Source organism: Alosa pseudoharengus, unplaced genomic scaffold, assembly GCF_046254945.1.
Source record: "Alosa pseudoharengus isolate Yale_2024_CS ecotype anadromous, Long Island Sound unplaced genomic scaffold, YU_APseudo_1.1 YU_APseudo_1.1_scf_22, whole genome shotgun sequence".
Classification (NCBI taxonomy): Eukaryota; Metazoa; Chordata; class Actinopteri; order Clupeiformes; family Clupeidae; genus Alosa; species Alosa pseudoharengus.
The window spans coordinates 26,921,604-26,947,834 of record NW_027468680.1 but is presented as its reverse complement, the minus strand read 5'-3'; the positions used below and the strand labels follow the sequence as shown (position 1 = coordinate 26,947,834).

The window sequence follows — 26,231 nt, the reverse complement described above, 5'->3', positions numbered from 1 at the left end:
ATTAAGAATAACCTCGTAACTGTATACATTAACAATAACAACATACTATAGCTGATGGGATTAAATACGTTTGAGCTACTACACGAGAGATAATACACATCTCAAACTTGACTACATGTGTCATAGTTAAGTTGATAGCCGAAATGGCAGACCTTTGTTAGCCATAGGCTACTATCTGATAACGTGACCATGATATATGAATTACATTGTTATTACAAACGAATCACCACCACCACTACAAACAGCTATTGAGACAACAGAGCAGACGTTGCCCCCTAGTAAAGATATAAGAAATTGCAGTGCAGGCTGATGGCAAGAGAAAATAATTTCACCTGTAGGCTACCTTTCCCTGTATCTATAGTCCCCCACCATCTTTTTTATTTAACTGATAATCGACAGAAGCATGCACATATATTAATTAGGTGGTTATTGAAAATGTATGTTCTGTTGAAACCAAAGGCAGCAGAATCAGAGATAACTAAAATATAAAATATTTTATTTTCCTGTTGACATGAAAAAGGCTACAAAAATACTACTATCTCTTGGATGGCTAGAGATCCACATTCACAGTGAATAAAGTTAAATAAAACTAATAAGCTGTGACGATGACACACTGTTCATGTACAATACATTTGTGTTGTTGCATACAAGCACTGTCCTCTGTAGGCTACTCATGGCCGTAGTGAGTATGGTTCATATTATACTAGTACTGTGGATGTCAGAAAACTGTGGGGGAAAAATACTAACTCCAAAACTGTGTGTGCTTTCAGTGCAGTGTTGAGTTGACCTAATGTCTGCTACATCATAATACCTTAGTCAAAACTCATCGTCACTAAATATGCTAAAATCTTGTTCATCCTTAATTGTCTTGGGTGGTGTCTGGGACACATGCAAAGACTCCATGTTTAATCCAAGTTCCTCCAGCTCTCCAGAGAGTTCGTTATTGTCCTCTGTGGATTGAAGAGCTTCATTCTCCTCAGGAGTCAGGTGGTTGTGCTCAGTTCCAGGTGACAAATCATCTTCTCTGATATTTTGCTGCTCTTGACCATCTTCTGTCTCCCCATCCAGACCAGGTGAGCTATAGTTTGTTGGGCTACTTTTCCTCGGACAGTCATCTGTCTCTCCATCCAGAACATGTGAACTGTGGCTATCGGGGCTATATTGTAATAGACCATCTTCTGTCTCTTTGTCCAGAATGTCTGAACTGTATCTCGCTGGGTTAAAATCTAACAGATCCTCTTCTGTCTCTTTGTCCGGAACGTCTGAACTGTATCTCGCTAGGTTAAAATCTAATGGTCCACCTTCTATCTCTCTGTCCAGATCATGTGAACTGTAGCTGGTTGGATCAAATTTGAATGATCTATCTTCCGTCCCTCTATCCAGAGCATGTGAACTGTAGCTGCTTAGGCTATACCTTAAATTACCATCTTCTGTCTCTCCTTGCAGACTATAGGAAGTGTTGCTGGTTGGGCTGCGCTGCAAAGGAGTGGAAACTATTAAATGATTTCTCTTCCCCAGTGACTCAAGGTCTCTGTCAAACATAGTGGAGGAGGAAGGTCTGTGAACTAATTTAGGCTGTGATGTTAAATCGGAACTAAAGCTTGGGACGTCTTGTGGAAATGTGTCCTTCTCTCTATGCTTTTTTGCAGGGTGTACACAAAAAGTGGAGGCATTTGAGGGACTCTGAATATCATGATGCAAAATGTCCAGAAGGTGGCGCATTTTATCCTAGAAAGAGAGTACAGTCAAGACATCTAATGGTACAGCAATGCTTGGATTTTAACAGATGACTCTTGAAAACTTAATGGTAGGTTTACCTCATCCAGGTGATGTTTATTTGTATCAATATGACGCTGAAATACCCTTCTCAATACTCTGCAATACAAAAACAATTTTGTTAGGTGTTAGTCTGTGTATCATACACTATGATACATACATACACATAGTACAGAACAGTTGATTCCTGTGCAGTTCTAGTCTTATGGCAGGTCATATCAGACTAAAATTGCCATCCCACTGACTATTGCAACTACATTCACTGACAATTAATAATAAAAAAAGAGAGATGCAGTTGCTCAATTAGGCTGTGGCAGTGCCACCCTGTTGTGCACTGCCCAGACTTAGTCCTCCGTTCAGTCAACACATGGTGCCATTAACCAGTGCACAATTTAATGTCTACAGAGACATGGAACATGGACAGAATAGCACCAAGCCCTTATGTTACGAGGAAATTAAGCCAAAACTGGGGGCCTTATTGGGAACATTTTGGCCGGAGTGCTTTTGCAGCCACAGCATGCAAACAGAAGCTCAGTCAGGTCCAGAACCGTCCATAATTAGTTAAAGCTCTGTCACTGTTTAGTTCCTTCTGGTGGCCTCACTTTTGGGCAAGCATATCCCATCCATTTTCTTTTACAGTCAAAGCAGAGGCCATGATGGTTTTAATCATGTGATATGGTATGTGCTGCACTGGTTTTGTAGACTGGGACAGTGCAACCACAGATTCGTGTATTTCATCAACAGACTTGGTAGGGAGGGAGGTGTTTTGTTACCAACCATCCGTAAGATGAATGCAGTGTCCTGATATTACACATGAGCCACAGCATTGATCTAATCTGTTAAAGGACTTTTCAGCTGATTGATTATTCACCGTTATACACCATTGATTTAGTGATACATTTTTTTTATTTTTTTATCTCCAACCACTGAAATACCACATAGCACGTCAAGGTGCTGCGATCACACTGATAAGCAGTGATAAAGCAGTATAAACAATAGTGGATGATTCTCCGTAGGATGTCCAAGAAATAGTACAAAGTTGTTGAAAATATCACCAAGCAACCAGATGGTTAATGGGCTGCCATTAGCTCTGCCCAAGCAGGCCACAGCTAAGGTGCCGCTGCCTTGTTGATGCCAGTCTGCTTGGCAACTAAATTGCTCTTGCTGGTTAGCTTGGCATCTAAACCTCCCTGCCTTTGTCAGCCTGTTTTTCTCAGCAGCACACATAGACAAAATCCCTAGAAGAAGAGCCAAATAAACTGGCAAATCATTTTAGATTGGGATAAAAAGAGAGGAGAAAAATCTGGACAAACCGGTCATTGTACAGCCCCAATGTCAAGATTTCATTTGTCACATCTGCAATAAACTCCAGGTAGAGCAACTCTTCTTCCCTATGGAAAATTGAAGCGATAGAGATTATACATATCTAGTTCCTGTACATAAATGGCATTTAATAATACTGGGTTGAGCATATACCAAATGAATCAATAAATCAATTTTCTTACTCTTCATTCACCTTCCGCATGATGGGAGACTTGATTCCATCTGGAGACATTCTGAGACATCATGTAAGAAAATAGAGTGTTGGAGTCCAATTAGATCACTGTAAGCACGTTATTCAGCTGAAAAAAATTAAGGCTGAAAAAAAATACCTGGATGAAGAAAGAAAACTGCTGCCTTTTGTCTTGTTCACTTTACTGTGTTTCCCATATGGACTGGTGTCTTCATCAAATATTTCAGACTCAAGGTCAAATGTCTTCAGTAAACAAAACATGCAACAAAAAAAGTATTTAATAAAACAAAACAAAACAGTATTTAATTTCCTGTCCCTTGACATTCATTATAGATTACATATATTTTGGTTTTGCAATCAATACTGATAGACTGAGCAAACAATGACATAATTTGGCTGAAATCCTGACTGACAGCCTTTTAAATCCTGCCAGTTCAAAATAATCTACATGAATGCAATAGACAGAAATGAATTAAGTCGTTCTGTCTTTAAATTCTTATTCATCCAGGCATTTGCCAAAACCACAGTCAACACAATCTCATTATCAGTCAAATCCTTTCTCACGTTTATCTGACATATTCACATATAAAACAACCTTTTAATATCAATATTAATTGTCAATAATAATGTCCAATGATAAAACTAATCAAACTTACCTGTGGCAGATCCCATTCTGCAGCAAAGTTGTCCTTGGGTTCAGAGCTGAGAAGGAATGCAATAAAGTTTTATTTTTATTTTCAGATAACAGTTTTCAAAATTCTGCAGACAAACACATCTCATCATCCTTCCAATTTCCTTCTTTGAAAAACAACCACAGAATGTATACCTGCATAAAGGCATAATTACATCATTTTGAATGATAACCGGATATACGCTACTCTTACCTTCCACGAGATGAGTCCTGCTGCACCAGCCTTGGGCTCGTCTCCTCTGACGCTTTCCTCCTCGGGGGTGTGTAGAAGCGGTACTGGGACAGGTAGGACTTGCTGTCCTTCTTCAACGTGCGGGGTGTGAAGGGCTTTTCGGGCTTGAAATGCTTGGAGTGCTTGAGCATGAGGTCTCCGCTGTACGTCTTCTGGACTGGGTCCTGGAAAGCTTTGAATGCGCTTTGGCTGCCAGTGGTACCACAGGACCGGAGGAACTGCTGCTTCTGAGGGTGGGGGTCTCGGTAGTTGAATTCGGAGGCATAGCGATGGCAGTTGTGGGTGCTCCCAGCTGTGGTCGCTCTTTGCGGCGGGTATGCAATCTCTCTGATATGGAATGAAGTGTTGAGCCTAGGCGAAGACATCACAGAGCCCCCCAAGTAATGGCAGCCATCCTCGTCTGCTTGGAGAGAGGTCCTGCTCTGTGTTAAGATAAACAAAAGGAGAACTGAAACACTGTAGTGTGTGAGTAGAAATGTACAGGACAACATTCATATACCATATACCCAGTATACCATGGCCTGCTGCAAAAACGACAGCTCTCTCTATGGTATGGCAATGTGAAAACAAAAGTAAGTGGATGTGAAATGTGTAGATTTATGTATGTTTTGTGGATGGTCGTTGTCGTTGTCAATATAACATTTATAACACAGAAGATGTGGAAGGGAAAAGACTTAAGGGATGTTGGGAGATCCCTTACAGCTTTTAAGGAGCATGATTCTCTGGTGTTATCCAGTCTGCTCCTCAGTGACCTGGAGGATAATGAACGCTGAGATGCCTCCCTCTTCAACCGCTCTCGACGCTTTTGGTCAGAGTCTGTAAGGGTCAGGGCAGACACCAATTACATACAAGCTGATTCTATAAAATACAACACTGATACTGCAGCCCATAATATTCCAAACACATTAGAACTCTTACATTTGATGCTACTTTGCATGCTTTTTGGTGCTGAGGTATCCACAGCAGCTGAAAAAAGAAATCACAGCATATCAGTGACAAAAGAGGTATACTGTAAGTGTGTGCCCTTGTCTTTTTAGAAACAAATACTGAGTTGGAAGTACGGTATATCTCATCTAAATCTGACTTAATCAAGCATGACAGAACTGACTTCTCAGTTAAATACATAAGCTGAATCTCAAAGTTCCATAGTCTCTCTGGCTGTTTTGTACAAGATTCATGATTATGTATTGTTGATCCTGACTAAAAGCTATGTTGATGTTTTTTCACCACTGTCATTCCCTTTCAATTATGTCAGGTTAGATGCATGTTGTATGACTTTTCAACACAAAGCAAAAGAGGGCTCCAGAGGAGTACTTTCACAGAATTCACAGGCCACGTTTCAGAGACAGAAAATGAACAATAACCCTTACCCTTAGCAGTATACACCTTCCTGTAATGTGCAAACATGTGGTCTTGAACGAGACATTGTTTTGTCAAGTTGCCTGAGGCTCCAGGGCAGTATGCTAGAATATAAAGCAAATCGTTACATATCTACTTAAAGTACAAATGGGATGTTTATCCTATACAAGTAAGCTAACTACAGTTACATTAGGAACATGGAAGTATTATTGGTGCCCAATAAACGAATACTAGTTCATTAACTTCAACAATTAGGCTAAAAGGCACTATTCAAGAATAGAATGTGTGGTCCTTTCACCCTAATCCTCAACAAAATGCAGAAAATATAGTGTGGCTTGCTTGCACAGCAGCATCTTCGTATTCGGATTATACGTTAACGTTGAGGTTAGCTATCTCAATAGCTAATGTTGCAAAGACAATCAATTTAACTATCTAAATAAGATTCAATGCATTCTTCTCTGTTATGCAGGGAACTCGTTACTTAGCTGACTGTGACTAAAACGATAATTAACTTTGTGAAGCTAAAAGTGTGTACAAAAGTCAACAGTATGCATTACCATCGCAAGCAAGCAAGCCCAGGTCATTAGCTAGCTAGCATAAGCAGTAGGTAACTGGACAACAAAGTCGACAAACGGTGCCTGTTATTTAACAGGCTACTTGCCTTTACCTCTCTTTGCATCCATGGTGGTATTATTTTTAAATCCCATACTTGTTGTAATACTATTTTATCACTTCCATAGTCATCTCAGAGAGAACAAATGTAAGCTAAACTGCCTGACATGTCTTTGTAACCTCTCCTAGGCTTCCTCGTCGCCATGATGGTTGCTAGGCTAGCGTCATGACGTTTTACGTGCTTGGACTGCGTAGTTCCTGTAAGCAGGTGTTGGTGTACTTGGTTGGTGGTGCTGATCCAGGGGGCAAACAGCTGAAATGTGCTTATATTTGGGTACCCTAAGCTTTAAGAAAATAATTGATTGGTGGGTTACAGTTGGCATGCTTTGTCTATTGCTCCACTTTTTTTGCATGGTATTTACATGATTTTCATAAAGATTCAGGGACTTTATTTAGGCCTATAAATGAAGGTGGACTTGCAGTATGCAAGAATACAGGTTTAAACCTGTGTATAAATAAATATAAAAATAAATGTGACAAAGAGATGTAGGATACTTATTGATGTCTACTAGTAAAATGTGATTTATTCATAATATTTGGGGAAATATACTGCCACAGGGCCAGAAAGGCATGTCTCATGTCATTTCTTGAACACCATTCTATTATTAATACATGCATGCATGGGGCTAGGGCAGAAATCATCAATATTTAAACAAGGCATGTCACTGATTGGTTGAAGTGTGGCATGCTGGCAGGAATGACATCACCTCCCCTATCACCCATTTATGTCGCATATGCATTAAACAACTTTGTCCGATGAGTTAAAATGTATTAGACAGACTAAGTGCCACCAGGGAGACAATATCCATCCACTGAGTCATAATCAGTATGCCTAATATCAAAACATCTAGCTGTGAATAAAAAAAAAACAATTCAGTTCAGTTTTTTCCAATGCTTAAGCATGTAAATGTCACTTTTTAATATACTTTTATAACAGTCCCACAGCAGGACTCTCACAATGTTTCAGGACTTTCAATGCTCAGGCTTTGGGTGACTCTCTCAGACCAGTGGGTGATCAGTAAACCTCACTCCCTGCATCATGTGAGGCTTGTTGATGTTGCAAAAGTCTTGTGACAACACCACACACACACACACACACACACACACACACACACACACACACAGGAGCATTTTGCTTCTTTGACACACACACACACACACAGGAGCATTTTGCTTCTTTGACACACACACACACACACACACACACACACACAGGAGCATTTTGCTTCTTTGACACACACACACACACACACACACACACAGGAGCATTTTGCTTCTTTGATGAGTGCAGTTCAGTTCATTTTAGGCTAATGGTCCAGAGTGAACACTGTCTGGTCCAACATGTTCACTGTCTTCGTGATTTCAGATGTTGCAGAACTGATACAGAAAATAGACATACACCTCTGCCAATCACATCAATAGACACTGTAGGGCTTCGCCAAGGCTTTTTAAATGCCCAGTTGGGTTACTCAATTCATGGTCAACAGTCAATACAGACCTACGTTATGTTGCCGTCATGCCGCTCCTAACACTTGGCAGCGGGAGTTAATTTGCTTCCTTGTATGTAGAGTATTGACTTTGGGAGGATGACTGATCAATCCTCTCTCAGTCCAGTTACTCACACAATGTAATATAGAATTAAATTTACTCCTTTAATTAAACATTCTCCTGAAATAATTCACTCTGCATTTATTCCTAAATGTTAGAGACTCTCCCATCATTTCAGCTGTTATGTCATGAAAAATGAATCTTCATGTGAGATAAATCATTCATAATTTCAGTATTCCACAGGAATGATTGGTTAACTGGGGCATGCAGGAGATCCCCCCTCTTAGCCATTTGCACAAGGGAAAGGTGTAGTAAATCCAAACAACGCAGAGGACCCCACCTATCAGTAAGTGTTTACAAATGTGTGTTTCATCAGTTTGGAACTGCCTTCAGGAACTGGTCATCAACTGGCCATACAAAAATGACAGACGTAGGCTAATAATACAAGCTCACGAAATTCGTTTTCTGCCTACACAAAGACCGGTGCTGGGAAGAACCGTGTGGGGGGTTGGAAGTCTGGGCAATCTTCTTGGGATGAATTAAATCAATGGTTATAGTGGGCTACTCAAATCTGCACGTCCTAGGTTAACGTTACACTTTAAGGTGGTGTCAAGTGACGAAGTGGACCGTATTCTACACGGGTCGGGTCGGGTGGTACTTAAACTGAGAAACAGCACGATGTGCACGCTTATGCTCATCACTTTGTCTCGTGCGCCTCGCATCCATTATGCGCGGACCTAGCCAAGCGAAAACCGAATGCAGACAATGTGGTTGTGCTTCTACTACGAGATTTTTTTTCTGCCAGTGACCACAAAATGAAAAAGGTTACTGAAGGGCGTCGCTGAATTACAAAAGTATTTTGCTGTTTTGTTTCATCTCTACTCTATAGAGATGTCTATTGTCTTTGTTATTTGAAACAATCACGATGAAATTTCCGATAGACAATCCAAGGAAACAGGTAAACTGGGATCCCGAACAAGGTTTGTACATTGTTTTAGTGAATAAATCTTTTTACACGGTTGCATTTAAGTCTTTGCATGTTTTTTATTTACTTTTTCATTTCTGGGGACTCGGTTCATCTGGCAACACACCCTATCAACGTCAAACTATCCATTTGCGTTTTTTGAAATTCTATTATACTGGTTGCTTGCGGAATTTAATTTAAACATGGCAGAATGATGAGATGGATTATTACATTGGTTTGCAACAGTGTGCAGGCAAATTACGTGTCTTCAGAGAATGAAATTAAAGAGAGATGCCGGGAAGTGGAGTGGGGTCTTGACCACGCTCTAGAGCTGACTCGCGTTTGATCAGGTTATGTTGTGTTATATCACTTTCATTTCGTTGTTTGCTTTCAAAAGCCGTAGCCATATCGTTGTGCTACCTATTTTGAGATTTATAGTCACTTTGTCTCACTCACTCTCCTCATCATCATGTTCATCATCATCATCATCAACGCCACCACCACTACAATCATCAGCACCATCACCATTGTAATCACTACCACAATTATCAATCTCACCAATACCTCCTTTTAATCCCACATCCCCTTATAATACTTAATATAATACTTACTAATACTTACTGATCTTGGAAAGGGAGGTGACTAGTGTGTCACTGAAATTCAAATGACGGTTACATGAAGTTGTGGTTGGTTAGGACAAACTACTAGGTTTGAATATCCGGGAATTATGTCCTTATTTCCATATTGTGAAGCTGAAATTTGGCAAACTGGTAGCTATTTGTCTTGATAAAACCCATCATTTAATTATTGACAAAATGCTTAGGTGTTTCTAGTAATTTTCCTTTAATATTTATGTCTTCTGGAAAAGGGTTTGGCAGCAGTTTGGTTTCCCGGACACCCGTGAGTCATCAAGCTCAGCCAGTATGACTAATTAAGATCAGGGCATATAGACTTCCCATCAACTGAACCCCCCAGGTGGTTAGGACCACTAGACAACAAACCTAATTTGCAAAACAGTTTGACATGTTTTTATACATTTCTTGTAACTAGAATCCAATCAATGTGAGAGACATTCCGCAGACCTATCATGTAAATGTATCTGGTGTCAGATTTCAGAGTGTTTAAAAGACAGCAGGACACTTGAAGATGTTTATAAAAACAGTAGGCCAGACAGCACCCCTCTTGAAACATGTCATGCATAGACAAAAAGGGGATTACATCATTCTAGGACTATGCTCCCGCCCCCTTGTCCCCCACAAAGGCGGATGTTCCATCATGCAGAGGTAGATAGGAGGGGGTCTTAATGTGTGTTAGAAAGTATGGATGCATCCTTGACTCTGTCCATGACCCAGGTTCATCCTGAGCCAGACACTAAATGTTATTATCTGGTCCATTAGGAAATCAATGGTCCTTTTGCACAATCCCATTGAAAGAGAGGTGGATGGGAATACTGAACACTGTACGTTATTCATAGATTCTGCTGCATTCATTTGAGGATTTCGTCAAGGGGGTGTATGTGCTTTCTCGATTATCTGCCAGAAAGTATTGCATAGCAGATGATTGCTGATCAAGAGCAAGAGCAGTTTCATCTGGTATAATGTGCTTTTAGTGGATACAGTTCAGTTATTTTGTAATGGCAGTGCATTGCACACTAATGACAGTCTCTATTCCGTTGTTGCCTGGGGTTATAGCCATACAGGCATGCCTACTATTACCGTATGCCTCTCCCTCTCTCTGTCTGTCTCTCTCTCTTTCCCTTTCTCTGCACCTTTGCTCTTTTTTCTTTAAACTGCAAATAGCTGGCCCTGTGTACCTATTTTATGGCAACTAAAATACCCCTCTGTTCATCCTACTTTCCAGTGGCGGTCCAGACTAACATGGTGCCTCCGAAGAAGGAGGATCCTGATGTGGTTCAGTCCTCCCTCGTTCATGCCAGCGTCTCGGCCATGCAGAACCCAATGGGCTGCGACGTCAAGTTCAGCGGGCACTGCCCACTGCCCAGGCTCTCCATCTCCTCGCGCTCTGCCAGCGTTGTGGCCAGCCTGGACGCCAGTGTGGATGGCTCGGCCCTGCACTCCGTGATGAAGTGGAAGACCGTCGTTGCTGTGTTCGTGGTGGTGATGTTCTACCTCATCGGTGGAGGGCTGGTGTTCCAGGCTCTCGAGAGGCCCTTTGAGACCAACCAGAAGGACAGCATCACGCTGAAGAAGGCCATGTTCCTGCAGAATCATTCGTGTGTCTCACCTGCCGAATTAGAGGATCTGATCAAGGTAATGCATAGTGTAACGACAGCGTCATGTGACATTGCTAAGTCAACACATGAATCTCCACATATCCTAACATTTCACTACCTTTCTCATTTGAGAGACACGTTGACATCAAGCAATGTGTGTAGCCTGCCTGTCTGGAGCTTCAGAGGTTGACTAGTATTCAATTAAAGCTCAAATCTCTTTTAGAAAAACAACACAGTAAGAGTTAACACTACCGCATCATATAAATGCTTATTTTTCACATAAATGCAAAACACTACAGCTAAGGCCATCAAAACTGACAATGATGGAAACAGAAATGCCCACTAGAAGACTTTTACACTTTCAGCCATCTGATTAGCTAATTAGCACTTGTCCAACTGTGGCCCTGAGTCTTGTGGTGTCAGTTAGGGACCCCCTGTCTCTAGGCTGTCCATTAGAATGGATGTCCTGCTGACAGCCTACTGCGAGAGACCGTGGGCAGCAGCTAATCAGGAAATGTCAGGTGTCAGCTCACAAACCACTTCATCAGTCTGCAGCGAGTGCTCCAAGTCTGCAGGGAATTACTGTTAGTGTCACTAAAAACTTGTGGGCTGCAGAGACACTTCAAAAAGTGCAAGAGTTCATTGTCATCTTTCCGATTTTCAATTCTGTTTGGTTTTATATATATTACACCATAACAGTACGCCTCAAAGCGTTTCGCAGGCCCCAACTTGGACATGAACCTTGATCAATGCAGTCATCAGCCAGTTGTGTTTTATTACATGAGAACAGTACCAAAAGCCAGTTGTGTTTTATTACATGAGAACAGTACCAAAAGCGATAGCATGGAACTATTGTGTGCAGGGTTGTAGTGGAGGTTTAACGCAAGTAAACATAGTTTATCTTCCTCTGAAATTTATGAAAATAGAGTTTATCCACCTCTCAAAAGAGTTTATTCACCAATTGCAACTTTTAATATTCAAAAACCACACTGTATTATCCACATCCAGAATATGTACACTCATCAACACACTAAACTATTTAATACCACTGGTATTGTTATAAACATTGGACAATAACCTCTACCATCATTAAATGTTCTGAATGCCTTTTTAAAAAATCTGATAGCATGATGCAGTCCACCTTACCATGGTCACAGAATTCACAGTTTACCCACTTCTTATTTTACCACTACACCCCTGATTGTGTGAATAATTCAAGTCTTGTATTGATTTTTTTTTCGGCACACACTACAACCACGCACCCTAAACAATGTCTTGAGGGTGTGATTGACGTGGAAAGGATAGTGCTGGTTTTACATAACTGGCGGAAAAAGCTGCTGAAGACTTTTGCAGTGAAAAATCACGGACAGTAATTGTTCACAGGTTTACATGAAGTATTCATTATTTGACTTTGCCTTCTTCGCCTTCTTGGTCACGGTGTGCTCTTTTTTATTGTTGTATAAGAGCCGAAACTAATGGTTTTATAATGCTGATTCATAATCAAAACAGAACATTATGGGCCCCTGCCACATCCTTCAGTGTCACTGACAGTTTCACCCCTCAGAAAAGTTATTTTTACAGCGGCCGCTGATGATGGGCACTTCTGCCAATGAGGGCCCAGGGATCCATAAAGCTCCGGAACCAGATGGACACAGTCTGTTCCGTAGCACACCCTCTCTATGAGACTCTGTCATCTTCAAATCCCACTTATGACAAGATATGGGTGTCTAGGGCCAACAGCATGCAGTGCTCTTTGATGAAATGTTGCCATATGCATCACCTAGAACTGTAAAAAGTCTCTGCCTCTTATTCTTCAGCTTGTCAGCTCAAGTAAACGTGCCTTATAGCATCTGTGGAGAACGTGTAACGGGTTTGCTCCAGTTTTCCTTTGCTGGTTATGTCTGTAATACTAATGTGGTGCAAAATAACGCCCACCCAGCACATGTCCCTCTCTCCCTCTGGTCTTTAGAACATCTTAGTTGCCCTCATTACTTCAGTAGCACAAACTGGACGTTTTGAGGAAATCAATGGCTCCTATTTCCCTGGAAGGGAAGGGGACTGATGTAAACCCTTTAATACAATGTGTGCTAACTGGTTCCGTGGGAAATCAATTACTCATTCAATTCAGTTCAATTCATTGGATGTTCCACTGGCTTCAAGCATGCCCCCTCCTCAACATGGACTCTTGGTTAGGGATTGCGATGGACCTTCTCAACCTTGATTGAATTCTCATGGCGTGATAAAACACTTGCCAAGTTGTTGCCATAGCATCGTCCCTCAAACCAAATCCATACACATTCTCTTGTATATAATATGTATATACACACTACCTGTCAAGTACGAGACAGGAGAACCAGATGCGTTTCACGAACACCAGAAGGTTATCTTTATTAAATAAGGGGAAAGGGGAAGTGGAGAGTGAGAGTCAGAGTGGAGTGAGAGACCCCAGTGGCTGGAGTGGGGTCTGTGAGAGGCTGAGTGGAGTGAGAGACCCCAGTGGCTGGAGTGGGGCCTGTGAGAGGCTGAGTGGAGTGAGAGACCCCAGTGGCTGGAGTGGGGTCTGTGAGAGGCTGAGTGGAGTGAGAGACCCCAGTGGCTGGAGTGGGGCCTGTGAGAGGCTGAGTGGAACAAGCAGCAGCAGACACCGGCACAGGCTGGGGTTGGCAGGCACAGGCAGAGTGTTCTGAGAGAGGTAGAGGCACAGAAGCGAAGATACAGAAATCTTGAAAACAGTGAAAACAGGTCTGGTTACCAGGAGCGGGAAGATGGTCGTTGTACGGTTGAACAGGTCGGGTCAAACAGGTAGGAATAAGCACGGCGATCAGTTGAGGAAGGCCAACGAACAGGAACACGCTGAATTGCAGACGAACTGACACTGAATGTTTGGAGACCTGTGCCTTAAGTACACACACACACACACACACACACACACACAGCAGCTGGTAACAAGGTGCAGGTGGCAGTGATTAGGAGCAATGAACAGGTGAGCTTCCTGATAGGTTAGAGTGTGAGCGTGAGGGGGGTGTGGCAACAGGCAGAGTGAGGTAGAATAATATCCAATTAGTGGAGCAGGGAGCAGACTCATGACACTACCGGTCAAAAATTTGGAGTCACTTAGAAATTTCTATTCCATTTCATTGCTGAGATTATTTGCATTGTGTTTTTTTTAATCAGGGCAGCAGTTTCAGATTACATGATGTGCTTACATAATTGCAAAAGGTTTCTCGACTGTTGTAGAAAGAAATGGCTGATCTTTCATGCAATATCTACATTGCCCATTATTAGCAACCATTCATCCAATGTTCCAAAGGCACATTCTGTTTACTAATCTATTTTAAAAGGCTAACTGAGAAAACATAGAGAGAGAACCCTTTTGCAATTATGTAAGCACATCATGTAATCTGAAAACTGCTGCCCTGATCAAAAAAAACAATGCAACTGATCTCAGCTGGTATTTTGTCTATAATGGATTGGAAAATAATTTTTTAAGTGACCCCAAACTTTTGACCGGTAGTGTATAAATATAGTTTAGAAAACATTATGTTCTGCTCGGATCTGAGAAGCTTCCTTTTGTTTTGAAAGCTCCCTTGACTGTGCATATCCATGACTGATATAGGACCCTCTCCAGCAGGTCCCATATTTACTGCATTAGTGCTTTGTCACGCTGTCATGTTGCTGTCCGTCACCGCTGGGCAGGGGGCCAGCTGAAATCACGCCTGCCCATCAGCAGGCAGTTCCGAGGGGCTGCCCTATCAGGGGTGGCGGTTTTGATGGCTGCGGAGTGTGGGTGACTCAAGGACTCTGCCAGCCCACTGAGAACACATGGGTACCTGACTCTGACAGCCACGATGACTAAGTGCGGATCGCGCTAATACAATCATAGATGTTTTTTAAGATGTGCCTTTCAGAACCCTCAGCTTGATGCTAATCAATGTGTTTACACAGCGAACTCTGCTGCTAAGAGAGAGGGGCTTATTGTCATGTAGCACTTGTAACTCAATATCAATGTGATGCATGAGTAAGTTGCAACACTGTTTTTCTTTTCTGGTAAGCAAAAGCATGTCCATTTAATGTGGAAGGTATAAGTGCAATCCACTTTAGGAAGAGACAGGCCCTATTCCGTTTCATGTGGGTTGTGCTCTGCATAACCTCTAAGACTGGGCCAAACTATAAGTCAGCCAAGTCCAGTTTCTGTAGCCAAAATCAGTTGAAAGCCCCACACGTGCCATAGATGGCTTTGCTCCAGTAAATTGCTTCATTTTCACAGTGACATTGACTAATTTCTGACACATTCAGACCCTGCAGTAGGTCTTCAATTAGTGTATTTACTGTGAAGGCACAGGTCATTGCATGTAGGCTATAGTGGCTTCAATCCATAAATTCAATTGCATCTTCACTATTATTGTTTCCGTGTGATATGTTATCTTTTGTAACATTCAATAATTTAGCTCACTCAATGGACTGGACAAGGAATTAATTAGTTCAGGTGTCTTCAGTCTGCAATCAAATATAGATAGATAGATAGATAGATAGATAGATACTTTATTGATCCTCAGGGGAAATTCAAGGTCTCAGTAGCATACAGACAGACAACACACACACATTCACTAACAGCAGAAAAAGTAATTAAAAGTATATAATAAAAAAACACAACTAAGCAATAAGGACAGTAGAAGATAAAGAATATACTAAATATACTATACTAAAATACAAATTATACTAGCTAACACTTAATCTAAATCAATTCTAAAAACTGTATCCACATAGTGGTGATTAATCAATCAAGAGGCGCTTGCAATGACTGAGGCAGGGACTGAGCCTGTGATTCTCTGTGCATAGTAAGGTAAGGTAAGGTGCTCTGAGTGAGTGTCACGGTGATAGTGCAATGGTGATAGGGGTCATGGTGATAGTGCAAATGAGTCCAACAGTGCAACAGTGCAAGAATAAGTCTATATATCTATATATTTATATATATCACTATTTTAAGAAAAGGTATAAGTGTGGCCACAGTTCGGCTGTGGCATGGAGGGAGGGGTTATGCATATGTGCTAATGTGCTAATATAGCACGCAAACAGTGAGGCAGAAAGACAGTGGTAAAAAGTGGCTAGTGGACAGACAGTATCCAAACATGGAGGGGGTGAAGAGGCAGACAGACTATGCAGAGAAGTCTATCTCTCATCTTCCCTTAAGTGAAGCATTGAACAGGTCAATGGCCCTGGGGACAAATGACTTCCTCAGTATGTCTGTTGTGCAAGGCAGTGAGCGAAGTCTCCAGCTGATCAGGCTCTTCTGCTTACCAATAGTGCTGTGGAGTGGATGACACTCATTGTCCAAGATGTTGATCAGTTTGTTCAGGGTCCTTTTGTCAGATATTGAAGTGATGCACTCCAGTTCAGCTCCCACTACAGAGCCAGCTTTCCTTACCAGCCTGTCAATTCGCCCCGCATCTTTCTTCTTTGTGCTTCCTCCCCAGCATACCACTGCATAGAAGAGGACGCTGGCAACAACAGACTGGTAGAACATCCTGAGGAGCTTGCTGCACACATTGAAGGACCGCAGCCTCCTCAGGAAGTACAGCCTGCTCTGCCCTTTCTTGTAGAGTGCATCAGTGTTGGCTGTCCAGTCCAGTTTATTGTCTAGGTGGAGACCCAGATACTTGTAGGTGCCACCTCCACATTGACCCCATCAATGGGAACTGGTAGCAGAGTGGGCTTAGACCTGTGGAAATCCACCACCATCTCCTTGGTCTTTGAAGTGTTGAGTTGAAGATGATTGAGTTTGCACCATTGCAAGTCCTCCACCAGGCTCCTGTACTCCTTCTCCTGCCCGTTCCTGATACACCCCACAATTGCAGTATCGTCAGAAAACTTCTGCATGTGGCATGACTCGGTGTTGTAGCAGAATTCAGATGTGTACAGAGTGAACAGGACTGGAGAGAGCACAGTTCCCTGTGGCGCTCCGGTGCTGCTGATCTAAGTGTCAGAGAGACAGTTCTTCAGTCTGACGATGTCAGAACAGCAACATTACATTTTGATGGATCTGTGAACGTAGACTGATTTTCTAGGAGCTGTAGTCTTTTGTCTTTTTTCCATTATAACTTGTGGCCTCGCCTCGTGGCCTCGGTGTGCTGAGCTAATTCTCTAAACAAGCGCTCCCTCCATGTTCATGTGTGCTGATGTAGCCTGCGGAGGGGAGGCACAGGAGCGCTCTGGCAGCAGCAGCGACAACAGCCGTCACCATCGCTGCACCTGACTCACGTGCCGGGGCAGCAGGAGGGCGAGCAGCCGCAGGAGGAGGGGGTGGGAGGAGGAGGGGTTGGGAGTGGCACCTGCTGAGGGCCTCGTCATGAGCTCATGCCAAACGAGACCCCCCGGTTGTCCCACGCTGCCACTGCAGTGTTGGTGACACAATTTAGCAATGTGCAGAAATATGCAGCGGCTCTGGGAAAAAGTAGGGATATTCAAATGGAATCAATTTTTTGTTAAAAAGATACAGAGAGAGGGAGAGAATAAAAGAGAGAGGGAGGGTGGCAGCAGTTTCTCCTTGTCACGTCATTTTGACTGATGTTTGCAGTTGGCTGCAACAGCAGGTGTTCTAAACAATCCTCCGTTCATAAACGTGTGTACATCTAATTGATTTAGCATCTCTGTTTGTCAAACAGGGTTTCCACAGAGTCGCCTTGTGGAAAAACTGACAGGCCTATAGGATTGGGCGGCCACTGTGGGAGGACATGCTAATCAGTGTGAGCAGATGCTCCGCTGCTTTAAGAGGCAGTGCCCCTGCCACCTCACTGAGTGCAACCGCTTAATATTTTATAAGTCAGGCGGGGGGTGCTTGACAGCACAGGCAGTTTGTTTTTTCAGATGACAGGAATTACATGGAAGGAAGTGTTGCCATTCACAGACTGAAATACCTTGGTATAGACATTAAATATGCATTGCTCAAATTATGCCAAGATCAACTAGAGAAATAGCCACTTGTGTGACTGTAGGCACCAGATTCACCGCTGATTCATTAAAGGGTTTGTTACAATCTAAGAACAAATGATGAGGTCAGATGCAAAAGCCTCTAAACGCCACCTCCTGTCAAAAATGAGATAACTATAGTGAGTGAATGTTCTCCTGCAACATCTGCTAAATACCACTCTCTTCCTGGTCTGGAATATCGATTTGTAGGCAAAAACCTATAGGAGCTTGATAAAAAAGTGGTGAGAGGGTTTTGCATCTAAACTCTTCAACTCTAACCTAATCGGGATTCTGTTTTTAACCATATCTGAATTTAGTTTGGGTGGTTACAAAAGGAAATGAAATGAATTACAAATGATACTGAAACTAAAATAGGGGAAATAACACCTGCAGATTCAACACACTTTCTCGGCATGAGATGTAGGTGTAGATGTGCAATCTTGTTATGACGGGAAGCTGTAGTAGCTGTGAAAATATACAGGCCGCAGGGTGCAACTTCTGCATCTGATAGCTGAGAGTGGGAGGCTTGCTGCTAAAAATGAAACAGAGTAAATTGTGCTTTTTGAAGGCACGGTTGACACACTGGTACCTAGTTAGATGGCATAGCATATACAAAGTTGTCACAGTAGCATATAACAGTGTATTGTAACTATACAGTGTACTGAACATGATATATACACTATATCATATGTATCTAACTTCATGTAGTATCATAGTTAGATACTATTCAATGACAGTTTACCTAATGGAAGTACATGTTTAATTGAGGGTCATCATATCGCCTAATGTTCATAACCTTCACAGAGGTTACATTACCAGGCGTTGCACAGTGCTTCCACTGTGTGCTGAAATTATAATGTTAGGGTTCAGCCTTGGAGCTGAAGAACATAAGACAACACCTCCTGTGACAACCACCAGTTCTCTCTTGTCAATATCATGTGATATCCATGTGATCATATGGAAAGTCATTGCACATACACAGTACTTTAAATATGGAAACATTATTTATGGTGTGTGCTGTGTATTTCGGATGCAGGCACACAACAGCGTGTTTATTCCATCTCTTTCTCTGTCTCATTCCCTCTCTGGCTCTCTTTAGAAGCATTATGTTTCTTTGATCTGTCCAGGCAGCCATGGATAATGCCCTGGCCTGCAGACACTCGAAGTGAAGTCGGAGAATTTCACCTAATGCCCCCCCACTCTTTTTGTCTCAGTCTGAGAACGTTTTTTTGTTTGCTCTTTGATCTAACAAGACATGTTTTCAGTTAATGTTTGGCTCATGTTTTCATACTTTCTTTCATTTGTCTCTCCCCGTCCCTGTACCCTCCCTCCTCCAGCATGCCATAGAGGCGGTCAGTGCCGGTGTGAGTCCGATCGGAAACACGTCCCACGACTCCAGCCACTGGGACCTGGGCAGTTCCTTTTTCTTCGCGGGGACGGTGATCTCAACAATAGGTAACCTTTCTTTCATCCCCAAAGCATCTGACCTTCAGTGTCCGGCTTTGTATGCAGGCTGCACCCACAGCGATAATCAATAGAGATGATAGCCTTTTTAACAGCCTGTTCACCTGACCCATGCATGTCCTCTCGAGAGACACAGCCATACACTGCTACTGTATTCAGTTTAATGGCTCCCGCCATCTGTTAGGGTGAATTCTAAGAAGAAGACGGCTCTCGTGGGACTGAAATCTATGGGAAGAGTAGGCTTGCCCTGGTTGACAAATCATGCAGCAAACAACCTCCCAATACAGAAAACTGCTCTTTTTGTCTCTTGTAAAATGTACAAAACTCTTTTGTATGAGAGTTGTTTTGTTATGTTAAAATTTGTTATGAATGCCCTTACATACGTGCCTCTGAGAGCTTTAGGAGAAAGACATGACATGTCATCTGGAGAGTAGATCTCAATTACACACTTGTCATTTAGGTATGAGCTACACCAGGCGCGTAACTGAAGCGTTCCGTTTGCGACGTGTAAAATCCATTTTAAATGAATGGTCTATTTTTTTCGAACGTACGCGCCGCTGTCACGTCTGGTGTAGCTACTTCCATTGATTATAGTGGCAGCTAATTGTTACAGCAGACTATACGCGAACGGAACGCTTCAGTAACGCGCCTGGTGTAGCTCACGCCTAAGGCTGATGGATCAGCAAATATACACCTACCGGTAATTTGATGTCATGTATAGTAATAATGTAGAAAAGCATAATAATTATGTCTAAAATGATGGGAGAAAAGTTATGTTTGGCATAGTTTGCCCTCTCTGTCTGTCCTTCATGTGCTCTTAAGCCCACACTATTGAGAGATCAAATCAATCTGCATCATTTGCATACACCCTTAGCATATACATTGATTTCTACCTTTTGTAGAGTTGCATGTCTGAGTTGGTGACTATAGAGTTTTTGTGATGTTGCAAATGTTATTGTAACATTGCCATGTCTATTCCATGTACTTTGCTACAGGTTATGGAAACATTGCACCCAGCACAGAAGGTGGCAAGATCTTCTGCATCTGTTATGCCATAATTGGCATTCCTTTGTTTGGGTTTCTCCTTGCTGGAATTGGTGACCAGCTTGGAACAATCTTTGTGAAATGCATCTTGAAGGTGGAGAGAATGTTTAGGGTAAGCTTCTACATAATTGGCACCAACATTGTTATTTTCATATCCTGAAATCAAAATGTTTTTAATCACTCATTGATGTCTGATCATGAGTCTTTTAGCCAGAGGCAACTTTAACATTTATTAATGAGAGCCTTTTAACTGTAATAGGTTCATTGAAAGTAAGGTGCCGTTGATGTGCTTTGGTTACTAGCTTTAGAACACAGCTTTGTCTTGCTATTGATTTGAATTAGTAATTGTGGTTGGCTTTGATTTCCATGTTGATTGTGAAGGCTATTAAGTAATTTCAGGCTTCAGTGCGGTCTCTGATGAACAGTGAACAAAATACAACCTTGTAGTGTTATTGCAATAGACATGAGAGAGTAATAAAAGTAGAATAAACTCATGGAGCATTTCTCAGATTCCAGACACCTTATAGTAGAATGCTCATTTATTTATTTATTCATGTCTGGATTTATCATTGAACTAATACATGCATGTTGTTCGCATTGTAGCAGAGACACAGACAGATCAGCCAGACCAAGATCCGAGTGACCTCCACCATACTCTTCATCCTGGCGGGATGCCTAGTCTTCGTCGCTCTCCCGGCACTTATCTTCAAAAACTATGAGCGATGGACTGCGCTGGAGGCCATTTACTTTGTAGTCATCACTCTCACGACAGTTGGGATAGGGGATTATGTTGCAGGTAAATGCTGGTACCCTAAGCATCTTTTATATCATATGATACTACTTTTGAACATCACAGTATGCATCAGGCGTGCCTGCAGGTGTACGGCTGTACACACTGTGTGTACCATCAGCTACTCAACAACGAAAGAGATTTTCCCCTGTGTGTGTATTCACAACAAGTTGGCCAACCATAACTTCCCAACTCAGCACAGTATCCCATTAACTGCATGACAGCAGGCTATTTACAATTTTCTGTAAAGTAAAGCTTGTAAACACATTATCAAAATCAACTTAATGCAGAACACGCACACCTTTTGTTTCAGCAGGAGAGAGAATAACAACGCACAAACGCAGCAATTACAGAATTTGTAGGCTAGGCTACTTGTTGCTTTCTTTTACTGTCTATGGTTGCTGGTTATCAAGGCCATCATGGATATAAAACGTTTTTTTTTGTAAACAACAAAAACAGAAAGGATAGAGGCAGTAAAGTTAAAGGAGTTATTTCAGATGGGCAAGAACAAGGTAGGCAAAATTGGTGTGTTTGTCAAAACGTTAGCATTCCAACTTAATTATACTGAATAATGCTTACTGATGTTACAGTGCACACACTGTTTAAAGCCATATGTAAACTTGAACAAACATTCTGTAGATGGGTGTGTGTACCATAGCATTCATTCCTGCAGGACCCCCTGGTATGCATAGGCTATACCTATGCTATATTCCCTCCAGATTTCCTGATGCGTTTTTTTATCATTATACTGTATATAAAGCTACCTACTAAAATGTAATTTTAATCAGTTGTATTGTTTTTCTATTTTCTATTTTGGCCTTATCACAAAACTATTTTCATTTGTCTCTCCCAGAGTGCAATTTGCTTGGTGATGTTAAAGTGAAATATACAGTATAGAATATCAGAAGGTGTACTTAGTGTGTTAACTAGCCTCTCCAACCAACACACAATCATTTCAGGCAGTGAAAAACCAAATTCACTCAAATTGAATTTGTGTGGGGAGTCACCATTAATTCAGAGCTGTGCCTGCTTACCGTTAATGCACGCTATTGATTTTTATTCCACTGTCTCTGGCAATCAGCAGAGACAAACGTTCAGGAGCAGGCTATTTTTAGACTCACCATCTTAAATGAGCTGTCCTCATTCCTCACTGTATTTCTCCTTAATCCTGAAACCATTTGTGCTCAGGTGGTGACCGTGAGACCGAGTACAGGCAGTGGTACAAGCCGTTGGTGTGGTTTTGGATCTTGGTCGGGTTGGCCTACTTCGCAGCTGTCCTCAGCATGATTGGAGACTGGCTCCGAGTTCTTTCCAAGAAGACGAAGGAAGAGGTGGGGCCTTCCATGATTGCATTACTTTATTATTACATTAGACCGCTGGGAAAAGGTCCTCTGACCTTCATCTTATGTAATGTCTCATGAGTAGACCTTAAGGCATGGAAGTCATAACTAAGATAGTTGTGGAGTTTTAAAGGTGGTCTGTATTGAGGTCTAAATTAGTAAGTAAAGAACAAGGCTGTATGCCATTAACTTGAGCCGATGAAATCAGAGCCATAGAAAATGTGCTTTACGACACAAATGAGTTTTGCGATGTACAGGTAAGAGTTTGGCCATTGTTTTTTATATATTTTTGTTGGGGGGGGGTGCTTTTATGGCTTTAATTTACAGGATAGTGGAGAATGACAGGAAGTGAGTGGGAGAAAGAGTCGGGGTGGGATCCGGAAGGGACCAAGGGGCAGGAATCGAACCCGGGTCGCCGGCGTACGGTTCAGGTGCCCCAGCCAGTTGTGCCACGGCTGGGGCCTGGTCATTGTTTTGATTGTGATTGATCCATGATTTGCCCCTAGCACCTTACTATCTTTGTTAATTCTATGTTATCGGTCTTTTTTTACAGCCCTTTGGTCAACTGCTGTTGTTTTAAAATGTGCTCTATAAATAAATTGACATTGTCATCCCCCTGTCTCCATCAGGTCGGGGAGTTCAAGGCCCACGCTGCTGAGTGGAAGGCCAACGTACGGGCAGAGTTCCGCGAGACGCGGAGGCGCCTGAGCGTGGAGATTCACGACAAGCTGCAGCGCGCCGCCACCATCCGCAGCATGGAGCGCCGACGCCTGGGCCTGGACCAGCGCGCCCACTCGCTGGACATGCTCTCGCCCGAGAAGCGCGCCGTCTTCGCCAGCCTGGACGCGGGCCGCTTCAAGACGGGCTCGCAGGAGAGCATCGAGTCCAAGCTCAACAACCTGCGCGGGCTGCAGTCGGCGGCGGGCGCGTACGACGCGGTGGCGGCACCGGGGGGAGGCGGAGGCCCCCCGCAGGCCGCGTCCGACGACAACCTCTTCAACCGCTTCGGCTCGCTCACCAAGCTGGCCAAGCGCAGCCGGAACCGCGAGATGCAGAGGAACATCCCGGAGGAGGTGCGGCGCGCCTGCGAGGGCTTCAGCGCCAGCAGCACCACGCTGAGGGAGAACGAGGTGGATGAGCGGGGCGAGGAGGAAGAGGAGGAGGAGGTGGAAATGGAGGAGGTGGAGATGGAGATGGAGGAGGAGGAAGAGGAGGAGGAGGAGAGGGTGGAGAAGGAGGGCAACACAAGCCTCAGTGACGTTCCCCAGTATACTGACAAGCCCAATGTGCCGAACGGTTTTGTGCCTTCTCAGGCCAAAGAGAGGGAGCTTGACAAAATGCTGGAGGGACAAGAGCATCAGCCATAGGGATGTCATAGAGATCAAACTGTGAAAGGGTTTCAGGCCAAGGAGATCAGACATGTCTCAAAATGTGCCTTTCTGTTTTTGTACATCGTTACTTTTGGACATATGGTGACTGGACAACCGTGAACTATGAATTAGGTCAGTCGCGCCCACATTTCACCATTTCTGTTGCTGAACAATTGAAAAGGTCACCAGACACTATCCAATGACAACTTGCTTATCGCTCCTTTGAAGGACAACTTCAAGGGGGCTTTGGGTTCTCTAGAGAATGACCTGGCAGCATATCATCATTAACTGTCAAGCCTTCACTATACACAGAAGTGTATGGATGATGTCAGCTTGTGCTTTGACTGTGTGGCATACATGCTGATTGAGCAAGTCAACAGCCGACTTATTATCTGTGAATGCAACATATAGTATTCAGTCTGTGAATACAATATCTCATATCCTTGTCATGCTGAGAAATGTTGTACATCGTAATACATTTGATCACAATCACTTAGATGTATACAACTTTTGAGTTTGATTGGAAACTAAGCCATTTAGGGTGCGTGCAGACATTGTCTGGTGGAGGAACTAAAGTTTATCACCAATCAAAGCCTTTGGGAGCTGGAATTGCCAACCTTTATCATTTTTGGAAGAATGAGAGAGTTAATCTCATCACATTTAATCATGTCCAATCTTAAGAATATCAGAAGTGGGGAGATATTTCCATGCGGTCCATTCCCCTTCTAATAATGGCCTGTGGGAGTGGTCAGCTGCTTTCCCTGTGTTTCAGGGGTGGTTCTTCTTTCTAGATAAACACAAAAATATGATAAATAACGGACTGCCAGCATTCTAAATGGTGGCATTTTTGTCTTCCCCTGTTACAAGTATGTCAAATAATAATTATTTAATATTAATAATAAATTGGCAAATCTTTTTAGTTTCTAAAATATACTTGGACAGTTCAATATTAATTAATCTGAATGTTCTCTTCAGTGTAACAGCTGCTTATTGTTATGAAGTATTGCCTGTGACAACAGAAACTGTCTCCAATGTAAAATAAATATTAGCAAAGATGAACAAGAGTGTTCACAATTTAAAACATAAATTCAACACTGCATGCCGTTTTGGTAGACTAATCAGGTGTAGAAATTGATGGACTTTGACTAAGTGCTTTGAAATACTGATGGAAAAAGCCACAACTTGGGCCGTGTTGATCACAATAGTTTTTTGTTGGGCATTACATGAGACTTAGTGAGTGCCTTTTGAGAAATAAAGGAAAAACACCAAATGTTAAATAACCCTGTCCTAAGACGTACTTCTTTGAGAACACACCTTTCACATTTCTCCCAGTGCCACGCAGTCACAGTGAGTTCTAAAATGTTATTTTATGAAAAGTCAGTTTTCATAAAACGATACCAAAAATAATGGACTAAACCTTTAAAGAAAAGCAGAGAAGCTTTTCAAACTTCATAACGTGAAGTGTTTCAAACTTCATAACAACCCATAATTATCAGGATAAATAAAAACTTTGAAAGGTTAATAGTACATTTGTTTATGGCCGAGGAGCAAAGCTTAGTAATGATCACTGAAGTGTGAAGAAAAACAGCAGATGCAGTGATGTTGCATGCGAGAACCACTCACAGCCTGGTATAAAAGGGTTGGGCAAAGCAACATTATGTAATGGATGATAAATAGTGTTCTCTGACACCTGGTTCTCTGGAAGGTTGGTTCGCATGACTAACTGCCAGCCCAACTTCAAAAAGGTGGAGGGCTCAGCAGATCATTTTGCAGTCAGCCAGGGTCATACAATTTGACTTGGAGCGTTGAGCTGAAGCGATCTCACCGATCACGCGACAGGAAATTAATCAAAGCACAGGCAATGAGAGGAGAGAGAGGGAGAGGAGCATAGTGAGCACGTGCGAGAGACCAAATGACAAAGACTATGACAGCAATGGTGATAAGAGAGGAAAGAAGATAGTTGGATAGAGAGAGGAGTGTTGGGGTGGGGTGGTAATGGAGGGAGGGAAGAGAGGAGAAGACCGAAAGAGACCGAGGGAGGAGGAGCGATACAATTTCTCTATTAGAGTAGCTATCTATTAGAGACAGGGCTGCCTCCAAGGTTGATGCAACCTCCACCTGTCTACCACGTCTTGTTGTCTTATTGATGACTCATGATTAATGGGAGCACGTGAGCACACACAACCTCCACATAACCCCCACCCCCACACACAACCCCCACATAACCCCCCCCTCAACAGCGTAAACTTGCATTGCAACGTGGAGGGCA

At 42.6% G+C, this 26,231-nt stretch overlaps 2 protein-coding genes across 2 annotated transcripts; one reads left to right on the top strand and one right to left on the bottom strand.

The window, feature by feature from the left end:
- Positions 1 to 475: 475 nt before the first annotated feature.
- spata7 (spermatogenesis associated 7) lies at positions 476 to 6,391 on the bottom strand. Its single transcript, XM_076300013.1, has 11 exons — positions 6,239 to 6,391; positions 5,583 to 5,675; positions 5,131 to 5,178; positions 4,913 to 5,028; positions 4,174 to 4,634; positions 3,946 to 3,991; positions 3,429 to 3,532; positions 3,282 to 3,332; positions 3,090 to 3,167; positions 1,818 to 1,875; positions 476 to 1,728 (listed from the first exon to the last, which is right to left on the bottom strand). The coding sequence occupies exons 1-11, from the start codon at positions 6,276 to 6,278 to the stop codon at positions 817 to 819; spliced, it is 2,007 nt and encodes a 668-aa protein (XP_076156128.1). The 5' UTR covers positions 6,279 to 6,391; the 3' UTR covers positions 476 to 816.
- Positions 6,392 to 8,530: 2,139 nt separating this feature from the next.
- kcnk10b (potassium channel, subfamily K, member 10b) lies at positions 8,531 to 25,177 on the top strand. Its single transcript, XM_076299536.1, has 8 exons — positions 8,531 to 8,771; positions 10,616 to 11,025; positions 19,292 to 19,409; positions 20,414 to 20,574; positions 21,066 to 21,258; positions 22,441 to 22,583; positions 23,222 to 23,722; positions 23,798 to 25,177. Exons 1-8 carry the CDS (start codon positions 8,717 to 8,719, stop codon positions 23,957 to 23,959), a joined length of 1,743 nt encoding a protein of 580 aa, XP_076155651.1. The 5' UTR covers positions 8,531 to 8,716; the 3' UTR covers positions 23,960 to 25,177.
- The last annotated feature ends 1,054 nt before the right edge of the window (positions 25,178 to 26,231 follow it).

Coding starts and splice junctions, on each gene's coding strand:
- spata7 (XM_076300013.1), bottom strand. CDS start 6,278: ATGGGATTTAAAAATAATACCACCATGGATGCAAAGAGAG. Junction 5,676..6,238: donor CACCATGGATGCAAAGAGAG/GTAAAGGCAAGT, acceptor TTTATATTCTAG/CATACTGCCCTGGAGCCTCA. Junction 4,635..4,912: donor AATCATGCTCCTTAAAAGCT/GTAAGGGATCTC, acceptor ATCTTAACACAG/AGCAGGACCTCTCTCCAAGC.
- kcnk10b (XM_076299536.1), top strand. CDS start 8,717: ATGAAATTTCCGATAGACAATCCAAGGAAACAGGTAAACTGGGATCCC. Junction 8,772..10,615: donor AAACTGGGATCCCGAACAAG/GTTTGTACATTG, acceptor CCTACTTTCCAG/TGGCGGTCCAGACTAACATG. Junction 11,026..19,291: donor AATTAGAGGATCTGATCAAG/GTAATGCATAGT, acceptor TCCCTCCTCCAG/CATGCCATAGAGGCGGTCAG.